At 44.2% G+C, this 17,590-nt stretch overlaps 1 protein-coding gene across 9 annotated transcripts in view; it reads right to left on the reverse strand.

The window, feature by feature from the left end:
• Window positions 1-17,590, reverse strand: part of KIF1B (kinesin family member 1B) — a 187,841-nt gene that overhangs the window by 126,080 nt on the left and 44,171 nt on the right. For all 9 annotated transcript variants that reach the window (XM_033228421.1, XM_033228427.1, XM_033228424.1 and 6 more), the window contains exons 3-5: window positions 10,375-10,451; window positions 8,021-8,200; window positions 4,152-4,217 (exon numbers count right to left, since the gene is read on the reverse strand). In XM_033228421.1, the coding sequence (XP_033084312.1) occupies window positions 4,152-4,217; window positions 8,021-8,200; window positions 10,375-10,451 (323 nt within the window). The remainder of the gene's footprint in view (window positions 1-4,151; window positions 4,218-8,020; window positions 8,201-10,374; window positions 10,452-17,590) is intronic.

Consider the following 17,590-nt stretch of genomic DNA (forward strand, 5'->3'; position numbering starts at 1 on the left):
AAAGGTCGGACCTGTTGGCTCACGCCTGGAATCCCCGCACTTTGGGAGGTCCAGGTGGGCAGATTGCTTCAGCTCAGGAGTTCGAGACCAACCTGGGTAACATGGTAAAACCTCATCTCTACCAAACATACAAAGAATTAGCCAGGCATGGTAGTGTGTGCCTGTGGTCCCAGCTACTTGTCAGGCTGAGATGGGAGGATCACTCAAGCCCAGGAGGCTGGGGATGCAGTGAGCCAAGATCATGCCACTGCACTCCAGCCTGGGTGACAGTGAGATTCTGTCTCTAAAAATAAATAAAAAATAAAATAAAATAATAAAATCCATTTTTAAAAATTGAGAACTTGGCCAGATGCAGTAGCTCATTCCTGTAATCTTAGCACTTTGGGAGTCACGCACTGTGGCAGATGCTTGTGGTGCAAATAACTCAGGAGACTGAGGCAAGAAGATCACTGAGCCCAGGAGGTCAAGGCTGCAGTGAACCCTGTTTGCACCATGGCATTCCAGTCTGGTTAACAGAGCGAGACCTTGTCTTAAAAAGAAAAAGAAAAGAAAAAAAAGTCAGGTGCAGCGGCTCACACCTACAGTCCCAGCACTTTGGGAGGCCAAGGCAGGTGGATCACGAGATCAGGAGTTCAAGACCAGCCTGGACAACATGGTAAAACCCTGTGTCTACTAAAAATACAGAAAATTAGCCAAGTGTGGTGGCAGGCGCCTGTAATCCCAGCCTCTCAGGAGCCTGAGGCAGGAGAATCACTTGAACCTGGGAGGCGGAGGCTGCAGTGAGCAAATACCGTGCCACTGCACTCCAACCTGGGTGAGAGTGAGACTCTGTCTCCAAAAAAAAAAGACACCCCTGAAAGCTAAAGTAATTAATCTATTCTGAGAGTAAAATAACAGAACAACAAATATCCTTTCTGACAGCAAGTCATCCTAGAAAGTGAGATGATTCTTCAATCATTGCTGTGTACTTAAATGTGTACATACAATCCTGAATCCCTGGAATATATTACATCTTTTGGAACACTCGTCCCTTTTCACACAAATGTGAGACAAAGAGAACCCAAATAATCTGGGTAAAAGTTCATGTGCTTCATTCCTTATTCTCTGATATGTGAATCCATCCAAAGCCATCATTTCTTTTACTTCTGCACTAACCATTCCAGATGCCACCTGGCAAATCCAATTCACTGAGGACTGTTCTCTTATACGCACTAGGCAATTGGTATACATCACTAAATAAAACAGACAAAGAACCCTCCCCCAGTGAGCTTATGCTTCTAGCAAGGGACACTGATCATAAACAACAAACATAAAAAATAAGTAACTGAGAAAGCATGTTAGAACATGATGAGTAAGATGGAAAAAAGAAAATAGAACAGGGGAAGAGAGCTCAGGATGTGGGGTAAAGGGCAAGACACAGTATTAAATAAGGTAGTCAAGGTAAGCCTCACTGAGAGTGTGTGATTTAAGCAGACTTGAAGAACGTGAGAAACTTAAGTCAAAATGACATACAAGCGAACAACATTTCAGGCAGGAGGAGAAGTAAATGTAGAGGACTTGAAGCAGGAATGTTTCTGGCATGTTCTTGAAACAGCAAAAAAGCCAGTATGGGTGAAGCAGAGTAAACAGGGAAGGAAGTAAAAGAGGCAGGTAGAGAGGTCCCGCAAATGTAGCAAGAAACCACAGTGTCAATTAGGAAGCTATGCTCCACTCCAAGTTAAGCCTGGGAACTCAAATAAGAAAGAAAAGAGCATCTTCTTTTGTTATCTGTAAGCTCAAAAATTATATCACCTGATTCAAAAAAAGTATAACTATGGGACAAGCTATTCAGAAAATTCATTTTAATGCAAAATATGCTTAGGGCAGCACATTCTCTTTTTGGTGTATGACAGTCACAAGACAGAATTCCTTAGAATTTACACATTTATGCAACACCTTACAGGTGAAGAAAAAACTCCAAAGCAATTAAATGAATTAACCAGGAATGAAATGCTGTAAGCCTTCAGAGAATCACAACATATGCCAAAAAGAAAAGAAAAAAAATCTTGAGATTGCTTAAAAGGCAGCCTATTTTTTCAAAACAGACTCATGGTAACAGAACACTTTATTTTTTTTTTTTTTTTTTTTTTTTTTTTTTTGAGACGGAGTCTTGCTCTGTCACCCAGGCTGGAGTGCAGTGGCCAGATCTCAGCTCACTGCATGCTCTGCCTCCCGGGTTTACGCCATTCTCCTGCCTCAGCCTCCCAAGTAGCTGGGACTACAGGCGTCCGCCACCTCGCCCGGCTAGATTTTTGTATTTTTTAGTAGAGACGGGGTTTCACCGTGTTAGCCAGGATAGTCTCGATCTCCTGACCTCTTGATCCGCCCGTCTCGGCCTCCCAAAGTGCTGGGATTACAGGCTTGAGCCACCGCGCCCGGCTGGTAACAGAACACTTTAATAATTTCAGTTACTATGAAAGTGAATACCAAAAAAGGGTGTGGTGGCGGGGGGGTGAGAGAGAGAGGGAGGGAGAGAGAGAAACAGCAGCTACTTTTTTTTTTTTTGAGACAGACTCCAGGCTGGGTGTACTGGCATGATCTCGGCTCACTGCAACCTCTGCCTCACCGGGTTCAAGGGATTCTTCTGCCTCAGCCTCCTGAGTAGCTGGGATTACAGGTGTGCACCACCACAGCCAGCTAATTTTTTCGTGTTTTTAGTAGAGACGGAGTTTTGCCAGGTTGGCCACGCTGGTCTCAAACTCCCAGCCTCAAGTGATCCATTCACCTCCCGAAGTGCTGGGATCACAGGTGTGAGCCCCAAAACAGCTTCTTAAAGCACATACAAAACAGAAAGAATATTTATCAAATAAGCAAATGTGTATAAAGTAATTCTATAGACTTCATGAAAGAGCCAGGGTAAACACAGGATGGATAATTACTTTCCAAGTTTTTATTAGCAATTTAAAAAGTAGGAAAGGGGAAGATTTGATTATATATATTTAAAACCTATGCCTGTCAAAAACTATTATTAACAATATTAAAAGAGAAGAGTTCCCACAAATGAATCAGAAAAACATTGTGAACCCAATGCATACAAACAGGCATATGCATAATTTTTTTTTTTTTTTGAGACGGAGTCTTGCTCTGTCGCCCGGCTGGAGTGCAGTGGCCGGATCTCAGCTCACTGCAAGCTCCGCCTCCTGGGTTCACGCCATTCTCCTGCCTCAGCCTCCCGAGTAGCTGGGACTACAGGCGCCCGCCACCTCGCCCGGCTAGTTTTTTGTACTTTTTAGTAGAGACGGGGTTTCACTGTGTTAGCCAGGATGGTCTCGATCTCCTGACCTTGTGATCCGCCCGTCTCGGCCTCCCAAAGTGCTGGGATTACAGGCTTGAGCCACCGCGCCCGGCCAATATGCATAATTTACAAGATGTTCAACCACACTAATAATCAAAGAAATTCAAATTTAAGTAAGAGAATACTTACATTATCAAATTAGCAAAGATTAAAAAACTGAAAAATGTTGGCAAGGACACAGTGGGTGCTTACAGCCTCCTGATATGATTGAAAACTGTCACACAGCATTACTTTCCAAAAAGGCATTTGGCAATTCAAACGTATTATTTAAAAACCAAGAAACATACAAAAGATAATAACTGAAAATAAATGCACAGACTTATGAACAAAGATTTAACTGTGGCTGGGCTCAGTGATTCACACTGTAACCCTAGTACTTTCAGAGGTAGAGGAGGCAAGATTGCTTGAGCCCAAGAGTTCAACACCAACCTGGGCAACATAGGGAAACTCCATCTCTACAGAAAAATCAATTATCCAGGGGTGGTGGTGGCACACACCTGTTGTCCCAGCTACTTGAGAAGCTGAGGGGGTAAGATCGCTTGGGCCCAGAAGGTCAAGGCTGCAGTGAGCTGTGATCACGCCACTGCACTCCAGGGCCTGGGCAAGGGTGAGACCCTGTCCCCACCGGGCACTCCCCCAAAAAAAGATGAAAGCAGGACACTATTCATTATACCCAAAACCCAGAAATAGCCTAAAAGGACAAAAATGAAGGAATGGCGAAGTGATCTGTACCACAGTCATAATTTGGAGCCATTTAAGTGATGCTTGAGAGAATGGAAAACAAGGGCCTGTGGTGTCAACCCACGGCTGTACTCACCTCTACAGAGTAAGACATTTCTTCATTACAGTTGTCATTGATTTTCTCAAAGAGTTCTTCACATAACTAGGGAAGCAGAATGAGAGAGGCATGAATAGCCCAAATGAGAGGAGCACTAAGTTATCCATGCATGCTCAATGAATTAGCCAGACGTCCTTTCTCACTCTGTCTCAAAACATATTAAGTCATAAACATCAAGATATGATTAATGCTTGGAATAAACTCAGTCACGTACCGCATAACCATGATTCGGCCAATGATGGACTGCATATATGAGAGTGATCCCCCTAAGATTATAAGAAAGCTGGAAAATTCCTATCACCTAGTGATATCTTGATGATACTGACCTTGTGTAGGCCTAGGCTAATAAATGTGTGTCTTAGTTTTTAACAAAAAAGTTTAAATTTTTTTTCAAAAATTAAAAATTTGGGCTGGGAGTGGTGGCTCATGCCTGTAATCCCAGCACTTTGGGAGGCCAAGGCAGGCAGATCATAAGGTCAGGAGATCGAGAACATCTTGGCCAACATGGTGAAACCCCATCTCTACTAAAAATACAAAAATAGTCCCAGCTATTCTGGAGGCTGAGGCAGGAGAATCGCTTGAACCCTGGAGGCGCAGGTTGCAGTGAGCCAAGATTGTGCTACTGTACTCCAGCCTGGGCAAGAGGAGTGAAACTCTGTCTTTAAAAAAAAAAAAAAAAAAAAGGCCGGGCGCGGTGGCTCAAGCCTGTAATCCCAGCACTTTGGGAGGCCGAGACGGGCGGATCACGAGGTCAGGAGTTCAAGACCATCCTGGCTAACACGGTGAAACCCCGTCTCTACTAAAAAATACAAAAAATGGCGGGGCGCGGTGGCTCAAGCCTGTAATCCCAGAACTTTGGGAGGCCGAGACGGGCGGACCACAAGGTCGGGAGATCGAGACCATCCTGGCTAACACGGTGAAACCCCGTCTCTACTAAAAAATACAAAAAACTAGCCGGGCGAGGTGACGGGCGCCTGTAGTCCCAGCTACTTGGGAGGCGGAGGCAGGTGAATGGCGTAAACCTGGAAGGCGGAGCTTGCAGTGAGCTGAGATCCGGCCACCGCACTCCAGCCTGGGCGACAGAGCCAGATTCCGTCTAAAAAAAAAAATAAACAAAAAAATACAAAAAGCTAGCCGGGCGAGGTGGCTGGCGCCTGCAGTCCCAGCTACTCGGGAGGCTGAGGCAGGAGAATGGCGTAAACCCGGATGGCGGAGCTTGCAGTGAGCTGAGATCCGGCCACTGCACTCCAGCCCTGGCGACAGAATGAGACTCCGTCTCAAAAAAAAAAAAAAATTGGCCAGGTGCAGTGGCTCACGCCTGTAAATCTCAGCACTTTGGGAGGCCAAGGCAGGCAGACCACTTGAGGCCAAGAGTTCAAGACCAGCCTGGCCAACACTGTGAAACTCTGTCTCTACTAAAAATACAAAAATTAGCCAGACGTCGTGGTACCTGCCTTTAGTCCCAGCTCTCAGGAGGCTGAGGCACAAGAATTGACTGAACCCAGGAAGCGGAGATTGCAGTGAGCAAGACAGCGCCACTGTACTCCAGTCTAGGTGACAAAGCAAGACTCTGTCTCAAGAAAAAAAAAAAAAGTAAAAAATACAAAAAAGCTTATAGAATAAGGATATGAAGAAAGAGAACATTTTTGTACAGCTGTACGATGTGTTTGTGTGTGTGGTTTTTTTTTTTTTTTTGAGACGGAGTTTCACTCTTGTTGACCATGCTAAAGTATAATGGTGCGATCTCCGCTCACTGCAACCTCCGTTTCCTGGGTTCAAGCAATTCTCCTGCCTCAGCCTCCCAAGAAGCTGGGATTACAGGCATGCACCACCATGCCCGGTTCATTTTTTTGTATTTTTAGTAGACATGGGGTTCGCCATGCTGGTCAGGCTGGTCTCGAACTCCTGACCTCTGGTATCCACCTGCCTTGGCCTCCCAAAGTGATGGGATTACAGGCGTGAGCCACCATGCTGGGCCTGTTTGTGTTTTAAACTAAAGGTTATTATAAAAGGATTAGAAAGTTTAAAAATTTTTAAAGTTTATAAAGTAAAAAGGTTACAGTAATTCAACTAAGGTTAATTTATTATCGAAAGGAAACTGCTTCTAAAACTAAATTTAGTGTAGCCTAAGTGTGCAGCACTTATAAAGTCTACAATAGGGTACAGCAATGTCCTAGGCCCTTCACAGTCACTCACCACTCACTCACTGACTCACCCAGAGCAACTTCTAGTCCTGCAAGCTCCATTGTAAGAGCATTATGCAGGTGTGCCATTTTAAATATTTTATATCATATTTTTACTGTACTTTTCTAGTTTAGATACACAAATACTCACCATTCTATTATAATTGCCTATTCAGTACAGTAACACGCTACACAGGTTGACAGCCTTGGAGCAACAGGCTATACAATGTGGTCTAGGTGTGGAGTAGTTTATACCTTCTAGGGTTTGTGTAAGTACACTCTATGATGTTTGTACAACGACAAAAGCACCTAACAACTAATGATGCATTTCTCAAAATGTACTCCCACCCTTAAGTGATGCATGACTATAAAAGGAAAATTTTAAATACAATTTTCTCACTTAATCTTTTTTTTCTTAAGTTTTTAGGCCCCGCACAGTGGCTCATGTCTGTACTCCCAGCACTTCCGGAAGTCAAGGCAGGCAGATCATCCTGAGCCCAGGAGTTTGAGACCAGCCTGGACAACATGGTGAGACCCTGTCTCTACAAAAAAATTTTAAAGGCTGGGCATGGTGGCTCATGCCTGTAATCCCTGCACTTTGGGAGGCTGAGGCGGGCAGACTGCCTGAGGTCAGGAGATTCAGATCAGCCTGACCAACATGGTGAAACCCCGTCTCTACTAAAAATACAAAACTTAGCTGGGCATGGTGGTGGGCACCTATTGTCCCAGCTACTCGGGAGGCTGAGGCAGGAGAATCGCTTGAACCCAGGAGGCGGAGGTTGCAGTAAGCCAAGATAGAGCCACTGCACTCCAGCCTGGGCAACAGAGCAAGACTCCGTCTCAAAAAAAAAAAATTTTTTTTTTAAATTAAAAAATTAGCTAGGTGTGGTGGCACATGGCTGTAGTCCCAACTACTCTGGAGGCTAAGGCAGGAGGATCACTTGAGCCTGGGAGGTCAAGGCCTCAGTGAGCCATGATCACACCACTGCCCTCCAGCATGAGCAACAGAGTGAGACCCCGTCTCAAATAAAAAAGTAAATAATGAAGTTCTTTTTAAATACTTATGTCTTTCACCATTAAATCCTAAGTGAAACAAACAATGAAAATAAAAATAAATAAATAGCTATGTCAGAACTCTTCTTCATTCCCAAACAATAAAGGATCAAATCCAATAATATTAACTGCTCTAAAAAAAAAAGAGGGAGAATCTCAGAGTGTTTGACGTTTAAAGTAATAGTATTAAATTAGGAAAATAAAATGAAAGTATCTCCGAATAAGGCTATCAAAAAACAAAAAATAATCACATTCTTCAGAGGTGGAATTTGGAAAAAACTCAGCTCAGGGATATTCCCCAGGGATCTCCAGGACTTAGAACAGAGCTTTAACAAGCTGGTAACACTTTTCAAATGATAAAATAATATGGCATTGGATATATGGCAAAATCATTACAAAACACTGACTTTCCCACCTTTAATGACAGACATGTGTACATGTCAATCCTTCCCATTCAACTGTAAGCTCTTCTGAGGGAAAATAATGGGTTGTTCATCTTTGTGCCTGACATAAAATAATCCCCGAATAAATGTTCGTCAAATAAAAATAACTGTTAAAGCAATTTAAGACTAACAGTAATAATGAACAGAAGATTTGTGTTTTGTTTTTCACCTGTGGAATGATGCCAGCCTGGCTTTCTTCTTGTTTACCCATCATTGTATAAGATTTTCCAGCACCAGTCTGCCCATAGGCAAAAATACAGACATTATATCCCTCAAAGGCATGTAAGAGCATTTCCTTGCCAATGTCATTGTACACACGGTTTTGAGATGCAAAACAGGGATCTTCGGGCTGTAAAGAGTAAAAGGAGAAATAAATGACCTTTTATTCATATTTCTTCCTATACTTACTTGATTGCTTCCATAATAAACAAAAGCGTCTGGAATCAGAACAGTCACCTAAAATTCACTACACATTTTTTAAACCCCCTATACACAAGTTTACTTTTCTCATTAAATACACACACGCACACACACACACACTCACAAACACATGCACTATTACAGTCATCCAGGTCAGTCATACATAAAAATATCTATATAAAATTATCTGGCATGATTACATTTCATTTTCTATAACCTTAAAAGTATCACTCTTTCATTTGCAGAGCCAAGATTTTCTTAAGTGGAAAATGACAATAAAAGACCAAAGGTCAAGTCCACATATAAAAATACTCTTTGAACTCACTCCAGCTACTGGGACTGTTTCTCAATAAACATAGCTTTCAGGAAACAGCGTTTCCAATCCCCTTCTCAGTCCCTTCCCTTGACAATTAGGTTTTGTCAATAGTTTATTGACATCTATTCCCCAGGGCCGGGCACAAGTGGCTCATGCCTGTAATCTCATCACTCTGGGAGGCCAAGGTGGGCAGATCACTTGAGGTCAGGAGTTCGAGACCAGCCTGGCCAACATGGCGAAACTCCATCTCTACTAAAAATTCAAAAAATTAGTCGGGTGTGGTGGCACCCGCCTGTAATCCCAGCTACTCAGGAGGCCAAAGCAGGAGAATTGCTTGAACCCAGGAGGCGTAGGTTGCAGTGAGCTGAGATCACGCCACTGCACTCCAGCCTAGGCAATGCAGTGAGACTCAGTCTAAAAAAAATAATAAATAAACACAAAACAGGAAAAACAAAACCAAAAACATATAACAAAAAGATGAACGATACAGAAGTAAACTCTATCAACAATCCCTAAGAAGCAGCAACATTTGGGGTTCCACACTGAGTAACGGTGCCAGGAAGGGCCCTCCCTACTCTGTATTTTCCTAAATATTGGTAATCTTTTGTTTCCCTTGTGGATCTGCAGCCTCTTTCTTTTTTTTTTTTTTTTTGAGACAGAGTCACGTCCCGTCACCCAGGCTGGAGTACAGTGGTGCGATCTCAGCTCACTGCAACCTCCACCTCCTGGGTTCAAGCAATTCACCTGCCTCAGCCTCCCAAGTAGCTGAGATTACAAGGACCCACCACCAAGCCCACCTAATTTTTTTCTTTTTTTTGGAATTTTTAGTAGAGGCAGGGTTTCATCTTTCAAAATGTTCAAAACCCGCATTGCTCTGCCACAATTAAAAAAAAAATTGGCCAGGCGTGGTGGCTCACGCCTTCAATCCCAACACTTTGGGAGGCCAAGACAGGTAGATCAGGAGGTCAGGAGTTCAAGACCAGCCTGGCCAACAACAACAACAAAAAAAAACAATTTCTTTGTGGTCATTCCAATCTTGCTGGCCATTCCCTCAAAATTCAACTTAAAATTAACAGTACTCTAAGCAATTTTAATTTGGCATTTCCGGCCAAGAGCAGTGGCTCACACCTGTAATCCCAGCACTTTCGGAGGCAGACACGGGCAGATCACTTAAGGTCAGAAGCTTGAGACCAGCCTGGCCAAAATGGTCAAACCCTGTCTCTACTAAAAATACAAAAATTAGCTGGGCATAGTGCTGCGCGCCTGTAATCCCAGCTACTCGGGAGGCTGAGGCGGCAGAATCACTTGAACCTGGGAGGCGGAGGTTGCAGTGAGCTGAGATGGCTCCACTGTACTCCAGCCTGGGCGACAGAGTGAAATTCCGTCTCAAAGGAAAAATAATAACTATTATTATTATTTGGCATTTCCTAAGATTAATGGGCAATAATGTTGGTAATGAGGATCCTAAGATACTGATAAATAAATCTTTCAGAAATGTCTAAATCAGTATAAATTTAGTGTACATTCAGTATAAATTTGGTGCAAACTAAATATGTTCTATATGTATATATGTGTATATATTTATGTATAAATGTGTGCATAAACTTTCCATCAACCCAAATACTTTATGAATGAAAATACTATATCACTATATCAAAGAATGAACTCATGCTAGACAACACTTAAGAGGCAAAACTTGGAACCGCTCAGCCAAGAGAAAAGACAAATTGGCAAGGAAAGAGGAAAGGAGGCAGGAGCTGGAAGCGCTGTGGCATGAGGGTACTCACCGAGGTATGAGACCAGTAGGAATAATCGAAGCTGAAGGACTTTGGAGCTTCCTTTGGATTCTTTGGGTTAATAATACCTAGAAGATAAAAATGTTTCATCGTATAAGTCACTCAATTACTAGTTCTTTAGTTAAACACGTTATTTTGTGTGTTCAAAATATCCCAATCAGTAAATTCATACCACTAAATCTGAATAGGGCAACCAAAAATTAATAGGCTTGGCTCAGTGACTCATGCCTGTAATCTTAGCATTTTGGGAGTCCGAGTTGGGCAGATCACTAGAAATCAGGAGTTCAAGACCACCCTGGGCAATATGGTGAAACCCTGTCTCTACAAAAAAATACCAAAAAAAAAAAAAAAAACTAGCTGAGCATGGTGGCACACGTCTGCAGTCCCAGCTACTTAAGAAGCTGAGGTGGGAGGATGGCCTGAGCCTGGAGGTTTGAGGATGTAGTTAGCTGTTATCAAGCCACTGCACTCCAGCCTATTTTGAGACCCTGTCTCAAAAATGAATGAATGAATGAAAATAATCATAGTTTTAAGAGGTAATTTATACATGGAACTTGAAAAACCAGACCACCAGCATTAACTGCGTGTTACCAGTATTCAGAACAGACCCTGCTATAAAGTAGATGTCCAGTAAATATTCTGTGACAATGTTTATCCTCCTGAGATAAGTTAGCAGCCAAAATTTGGAAATGAACCACATTTCTATTTCTTTTCTTTCTGAAGACAGAATCTTGCTCTATCCCCTAGGCTGGAGTGCAGTGGTACGATCTCGGCTCACTGCAACCTCCATCTCCTGGGTTCAAGAAATTATCCTGCCTCAGCCTCCCAAGTAGCTGGGATTACTGGCACCCATCACTACAACTGGCTAATTTTTGTATTTTTAGTAGAGACAGGATTTCACCATGTTGGCCAGGCTGGTCTTGAACTCCTGATCTCAGGTGATCTGCATGTCTCGGACTCCCTAAGTGCTGGGATTATAGGCATGAGCCACTGCACCTGGCCCACATTACTATTTCAAGGTACCTGTTAAGCCTTGAAATATTGGAAAACATCAGAAATGGGGCTGGGCGCAGTGGCTCACACCTGTAATCCCAGCACTTTGGGAGGCCAAGGCAGGTGGATCACTTGAGGTCAGGAGTTCGAGACTGGCCTGGCAAACATGGTGAAATCTCGTCTCTACCAAAAACACAAAAATTATCCAGGAATAGTGGTGTGTGCCTATAATCCCAGCTACTGGGGAGGCTGAGGCAGGAGAATCACCTGAACCCAGGAGGCAGAGGTTGCAGCAGAGGTTGCAGTGAGCTATATCAAGGTATTGCACTGCAGCCTGGGTGACAGAGTAAGACTTCATCTCAAAAAAAAAAAAAATGAATGAATCCAACCACTACTTGAAAGAAGCTTTTTTTGTTGAGACAGAGTCTCGCTCTGTCGCCCACGCTGAAGGGCAGTGGCACGATCTCGGCTCACTGCAAGCTCCGCCTCCCAGGTTCACACCATTATCCTGCCTCAGCCTCCGGAGTGGCTGAGACTACAGGCGCCCACCACCACGCCCGGCTAATTTTTTTCTATTTTTAGTAAAGACGGGGTTTCACCGTGTTAGCCAGGATGGTCTCCATCTCCTGACCTCATGATCCGCCCACCTCGGCCTCCCAAAGTGCCAGGATAACAGGTGTGAGCTGCCGCGCCTGGCCATGAAAGCTCTTTTTTTTTTTTTTTTTTTTTTTTTTTTTGAGACGGAGTCTCGCTCTCACCCGGGCTGGAGTGCAGTGGCCGGATCTCAGCTCACTGCAAGCTCCGCCTTCCGGGTTCCCGCCATTCTCCTGCCTCAGCCTCCGCAGTAGCTGGGACTACAGGCGCCCGCCACCTCGCCCGGCTAGTTTTTTGTATTTTTCAGTAGAGACGGGGTTTCACCGTGTTAGCCAGGATGGTCTCGATCTCCTGACCTCGTGATCCGCCCGTCTCGGCCTCCAGAGTGCTGGGATTACAGGCTTGAGCCACCGCACCCGGCCGAAAGCTCTTTTTAAAGATCTTACTATGTACTTCAGAAAAGCATTTGGTAATGAAGCATTTATTTATTTATTTATTTATTTATTTATTTTTGAGATGGAGTCTTGCTCTGTCGCCCAGGCTGGAGTGCAGTGGCCGGATCTCAGCTCACTGCAAGCTCCGCCTCCCGGGTTCACGCCATTCTCCTGCCTCAGCCTCCCGAGTAGCTGGGACTACAGGCGCCCGCCACTACGCCCGGCTAGATTTTTGTATTTTTAGTAGAGACGGGGTTTCACCGTGTTAGCCAGGATGGTCTCGATCTCCTGACCTCATGATCCGCCCGTCTTGGCCTCCCAAAGTGCTGGGATTACAGGCTTGAGCCACCGCGCCCGGCCATGAAGCATTTATTATACATACAGTGTTATTTCCGAAATCTAAGGTTGATGAGTATATAAATGATTAGTGTGTGTGTACGTATGTAATGTAGTATATAGGGGAATCACAGACTAAGTAATTTTGGAGTGTAATTAACTGCGTGTTACCAGTATTCAGAAAAGATCCTTAGTACATGCTCAGTAAATATTCCGTGATAATGTTTATCCATCCCAGGTAAGTTAGCAGCCAAAATTTGGAAATGAACCACATTACAGCAAAATTACTTTTTTGACTGAAATGCATGAAATCTCACCACCCATATTAAAAGTGATTTCTCGTGTCATTAATCCAGGCACACTATATTTCAGGAACTGACTATGAATGCTAAAGCTTAATCTTTCTCCCTCACTCATATACACAAAGCTTTAGCTCCTCAGATTTCACATGAAACAGAATCTTTATGGCATGTGGTCACGAAATCTCCTCAAAGACTGGACATCTCAACCAATCCACTCCTTTGAGGGAAGGCCACATCCCAGGCTATTAGTGAGATCAGGATTAAAAAATAAATCTGTCTTGGACAGCTGTTGCTCAGTACACAAATAGCAACAGTTGCTATGGTGCTTAGTTCTCTCTCTTGCTGGATTCCACTGGGCATAGCCACGCACTTATGTTCCAACCTCAAATGCTGACAGAGATTAATAAAGCTCACACTGTACATAATCATGTGACAAGGAGACATGGTTCTAGAAAGAATATCTCTCCACATGCAAATGGTAATCCAAGCAAAGAAGTGTACTTCTAACCAAAGAGGTATTAAATACAGGATTTAAAAACCAGCTAACATTCACAGAACACTTACTCTGAGCCATAAGTACTTTATGTCTACCAACCTTTTTTTTTCTGAGACAGGGTCTCACTCTGTGGCCCAGACTGGAGTACAGTGGTACGACCACAACTCACTACAGACTCAATCTCCTGGGCTCCAGTGATATTCTGTGTCCCACACAGCCTCTGGAGTAGATAGGACCACAGGTTCATGCCACTACACCTGGCTAATTGTTTTTATTTTTTGTAGAGATGGGAGTCTCACTGTGCTGCCCAGGCTGGTCTCGAACTCCTGGGCTCAAGCCACCCTCATGCCTTAGCTTCCCAAAGTGCTGGGATTACAGATATGAGCCACCACACCAGATCTACTAACCTATTTGATGCTCCCAAGCACTCAATGAGGCAGATGTTTCATTACCCCCATTTTACAGATAAATAAACCATCATAGAGAGGTTAGATAAGTTATTCATGGCTCCAGAGCTAGCTAGTGGCAGATTCAGGATGCAATTTTGGAGAGTTTGGCTCCAGAGTTCACACTCTTAGCCAAGACACCATCATTTAAATGCTTATTCCCTATATGTGGCATGGTCAAGGCTAAAGGCAGGAAGGCATTTTCATGGAAATACATGTGCACACGTACATGTACGTGGCCACCCCACTAAAATCATACTATAGGCATTGTTTAAAACTCTATAGGGCCGGGCGCGGTGGCTCAAGCCTGTAATCCCAGCACTTTGGGAGGCCGAGACGGGCGGATCACAAGGTCAGGAGATTGAGACCATCCTGGCTAACATGGTGAAACCCCGTCTCTACTAAAAAATACAAAAAACTAGCCGGGCGAGGTGGCGGGCGCCTGTAGTCCCAGCTACTCAGGAGGCTGAGGCAGGAGAATGGCGTGAACCCGGGAGGCGGAGCTTGCAGTGAGCCAGGATCCGGCCACTGCACTCCACCCTGGGTGACAGAGCGAGACTCCGTCTCAAAAAAAAAAAAAAAAAACTCTATGGGCCGGGCACAGTGGCTCATACCTGTAATCCCAGCACTTTGGGAGGCTGAGGTGGGCAGATCACCTGAGGTCAGGAGTTGCAGACCAGCCTGGCCAACATGGTGAAACTCCATCTCTGCTAAAAATATAAAAAATCAGTGAGGCGTAGTGAGGCACACCTGTAATCCCAGCCACTCGGGAGGCTAAGACAGGAGAATCACTTGAACCCGAGAGATGGAGGTTGCAGTGAGCCAAGATCACGCCACCATATTCCAGTCTGGGCAAAAAGAGCAAAACTCTATCTCAAAAAAAAAAAAAACTGTCTTTATGGCCTGGCTCGGTGTCTCACACTTATAATCCCAGCACTTTGGGAAGCTCAGGCAGGAGGATCACTGGAGTACAGGAATTTGAGACCAGCCTGGGCAACATGGTGAAATCTCATCTCCACAAAGAATACAAAAGTCAGCTAGGCATGGTGGTGTGTGCCCGTACTCCCAGCTACTCAGGGGGCTTAGGCAGGAAGATCACCTGAGCCCAGGGAGGTCCAGGATGCAGTTAGCCAAGATAGTGCCACTGCACTCCATCCTGGGTGACAGACTAAGACCCTGTCTCAAGTAACAACAACAACAAAAAAAAAACCCACAAAAACAAAAAATTCTCATTTAAAAGTGGAAACTGATGGCTGGGCACGGTGACTCACGCCTGTAATCCCAGCACTTTGGGAGGCCTAGGAGGATGGATCACTTGAGGTCAGGAGTTTGAGACCAGCCTGGCCAACAAGGTGAAATACCATCTCTACAAAAAATACAAAAGTTAGGGAGGCGTGGTGGCACGCACAGGTAATCCCAGCTACTTGGGAGGCTGAGGCAGGAGAATTGCTTGAACCTGGGAGGCGGAGGTTGCAGTGAGCTGAGATTGCACCGCTGCACTCCAGCCTGGGCAACACAGCAAGATTCCATCTCAAAAATAAAAAAAAATAAAAGTGGGAACTAGGAGGACTGTAGTTCCCAAAAGATGAATGACCACACAAACTCTACCAAGAAAACGGAAATGAGTGTCATATTGTGTGAGTCAGATTCTAGGTTTCAGTGGCTCAGCAATAAGAACAATGATGAGACAAGGCATGCCTTCTGAGGTAGTCCTCACCGCTCAAAAACATGGTTATAATAAACACTCCTAGGCTCTAGAAATTTTGCTGTCAAAAAACTTTTAGGCCTCTGCACCATAAGACAGGGCCAAAAAATAAATGATAAAGCTTTTTTTTTTTTTTTTGAGACGGAGTTTTGCTCTTGTTGCCCAGGCTGGAGTGCAATGGTAGGATCTCGGCTCACTACAACCTCCGCCTCCTGGGTTCAAGTAATTCTCCTGCCTCAGCCTGCCACGTATCTAGGATTACAGGCGTGTACCACCACACCCGGCTAATTTTGTACGTTTAGTAGAGACAGGGTTTCTTTCACCATGTTGGTCAGGCTATTCTCAAATTCCTGACCTCAGGTGATGCACCTACCTTGGCCTCCGAAAGTGCTGGGATTACAGGTATGAGCCACCGTGCCCAGCCAATAAAGCTTTTAAGCCATATTTCACTCAGCCTTTTAGCTACCAATTCTACCAAGAATGACTGAAAGACTACTCAGATTTTATCCCTTTGTTCTCTTCTCCTCAGTAAAAAAGAAAAAAAAAAAGAAAGAAAAACTACACCAATGAGCTAACTTCCTCAATTCACAGGAAATCCTTTTCCTCTTCCTCAATATTCCTTTCTCCCAGACTTTTGAAGCTTCTGAAACTAATAGATTTTCCTAACTTACATCTTCAAAGCCAAGTTGATTTTATTTATTTATTTTTATTTATTTATTTTTTTGAGACAGTCTAGCTCAGCTGCCCAGGCTGGAGTACAACGGCACGATCTCGGCTCACTGCAACCTCTGCCTCCTAGGTTCAAGTGATTCTCCCCTCTCAGCCTCCGAGTAGTTAGGATACAGGCAGCCACCATCATGCCTGGCTAATTTTTGTATTTTACTAGAGACAGGGTTTTACCATGTTGACCAGGCTGGTCTTGAAATCCTTACCTCAGATGATCCACCTGCCTCGGCATCCCAAAGTGCTAGGATTACAGGTGTGAGCCACTGCACCTGCCCCCAGGCTGCTTTAAAAAAACTGCTTCTATCAACAACAAATCCAATTTTTTTCCCCCAGACAGTGTCATAGTGTGTCAACCAGGCTGGAGTGCAGTGGCTCAACCATGGCTTACTGCAGCCTGCAACTCCTGGGCTCAAGTGAATCTCTCACCTCAGCCTCCCAAGCAGCTGGGCCTACAGGCGTGTGCTACCATGCCAAGCCAATTTTCAAATTTTTTTGTAGAGATGGGGCTCTGCCATGTTGACTGGGCTGGACTGAAACTCTTGGCTCAAGCAATGCTCTTTCCTTGCCCTCCCAAAGTGCTTGAACTATAGACATGAGCTACCATGCCTGGCCTAATATTCTAAACATATGAAAGAACAATTTAAAAATACTGTATTATATTTACAAAAATTAGCTGGGCATAGTGGCAGGTGCCTGTAACCCCAGCTACTTGGGAGGCTGCAGCAGGAGAACTGCTTGAACCCAGAAGGTAGAGGTTGCAGTAACCCGAGACTGCACCACTGCACCCCAGCCTGGGCAAGACAGTGAGGCTCGGTTTCAAAAAAAAAAAAAAAAATTTTTAAGAGATATTGTATTTAGGTGTTTTTTGTGACCTTGGGTATGACTGCACTTGTGTCCTCTCTAAAATTGAGGTAATACCTAGTTTACAGAATTAAATGTGTGAAACACACATACGTTAATTTTTCTTAAATAGGTATTTTACCTTGTTTTAAACTCTCAATATTCAGTAGGTATGATAGTATTCCATTTGATCTTTAAACCAAGGTAAGAAAAACTGACTAGGCCCAGGTTCAGTGGCTCATGCCTGTAATCTCAACACTTTAGGAGGCCAAGGTGGGAGGATCATCTGAGCCCATGAGTTCGAGACCAGCCTGGGCAACACAGTGAGACCCCAT

Source organism: Trachypithecus francoisi, unplaced genomic scaffold (assembly GCF_009764315.1).
Source record: "Trachypithecus francoisi isolate TF-2019V2 unplaced genomic scaffold, Tfra_2.0 Lachesis_group12, whole genome shotgun sequence".
Lineage (NCBI taxonomy): Eukaryota > Metazoa > Chordata > Mammalia > Primates > Cercopithecidae > Trachypithecus > Trachypithecus francoisi.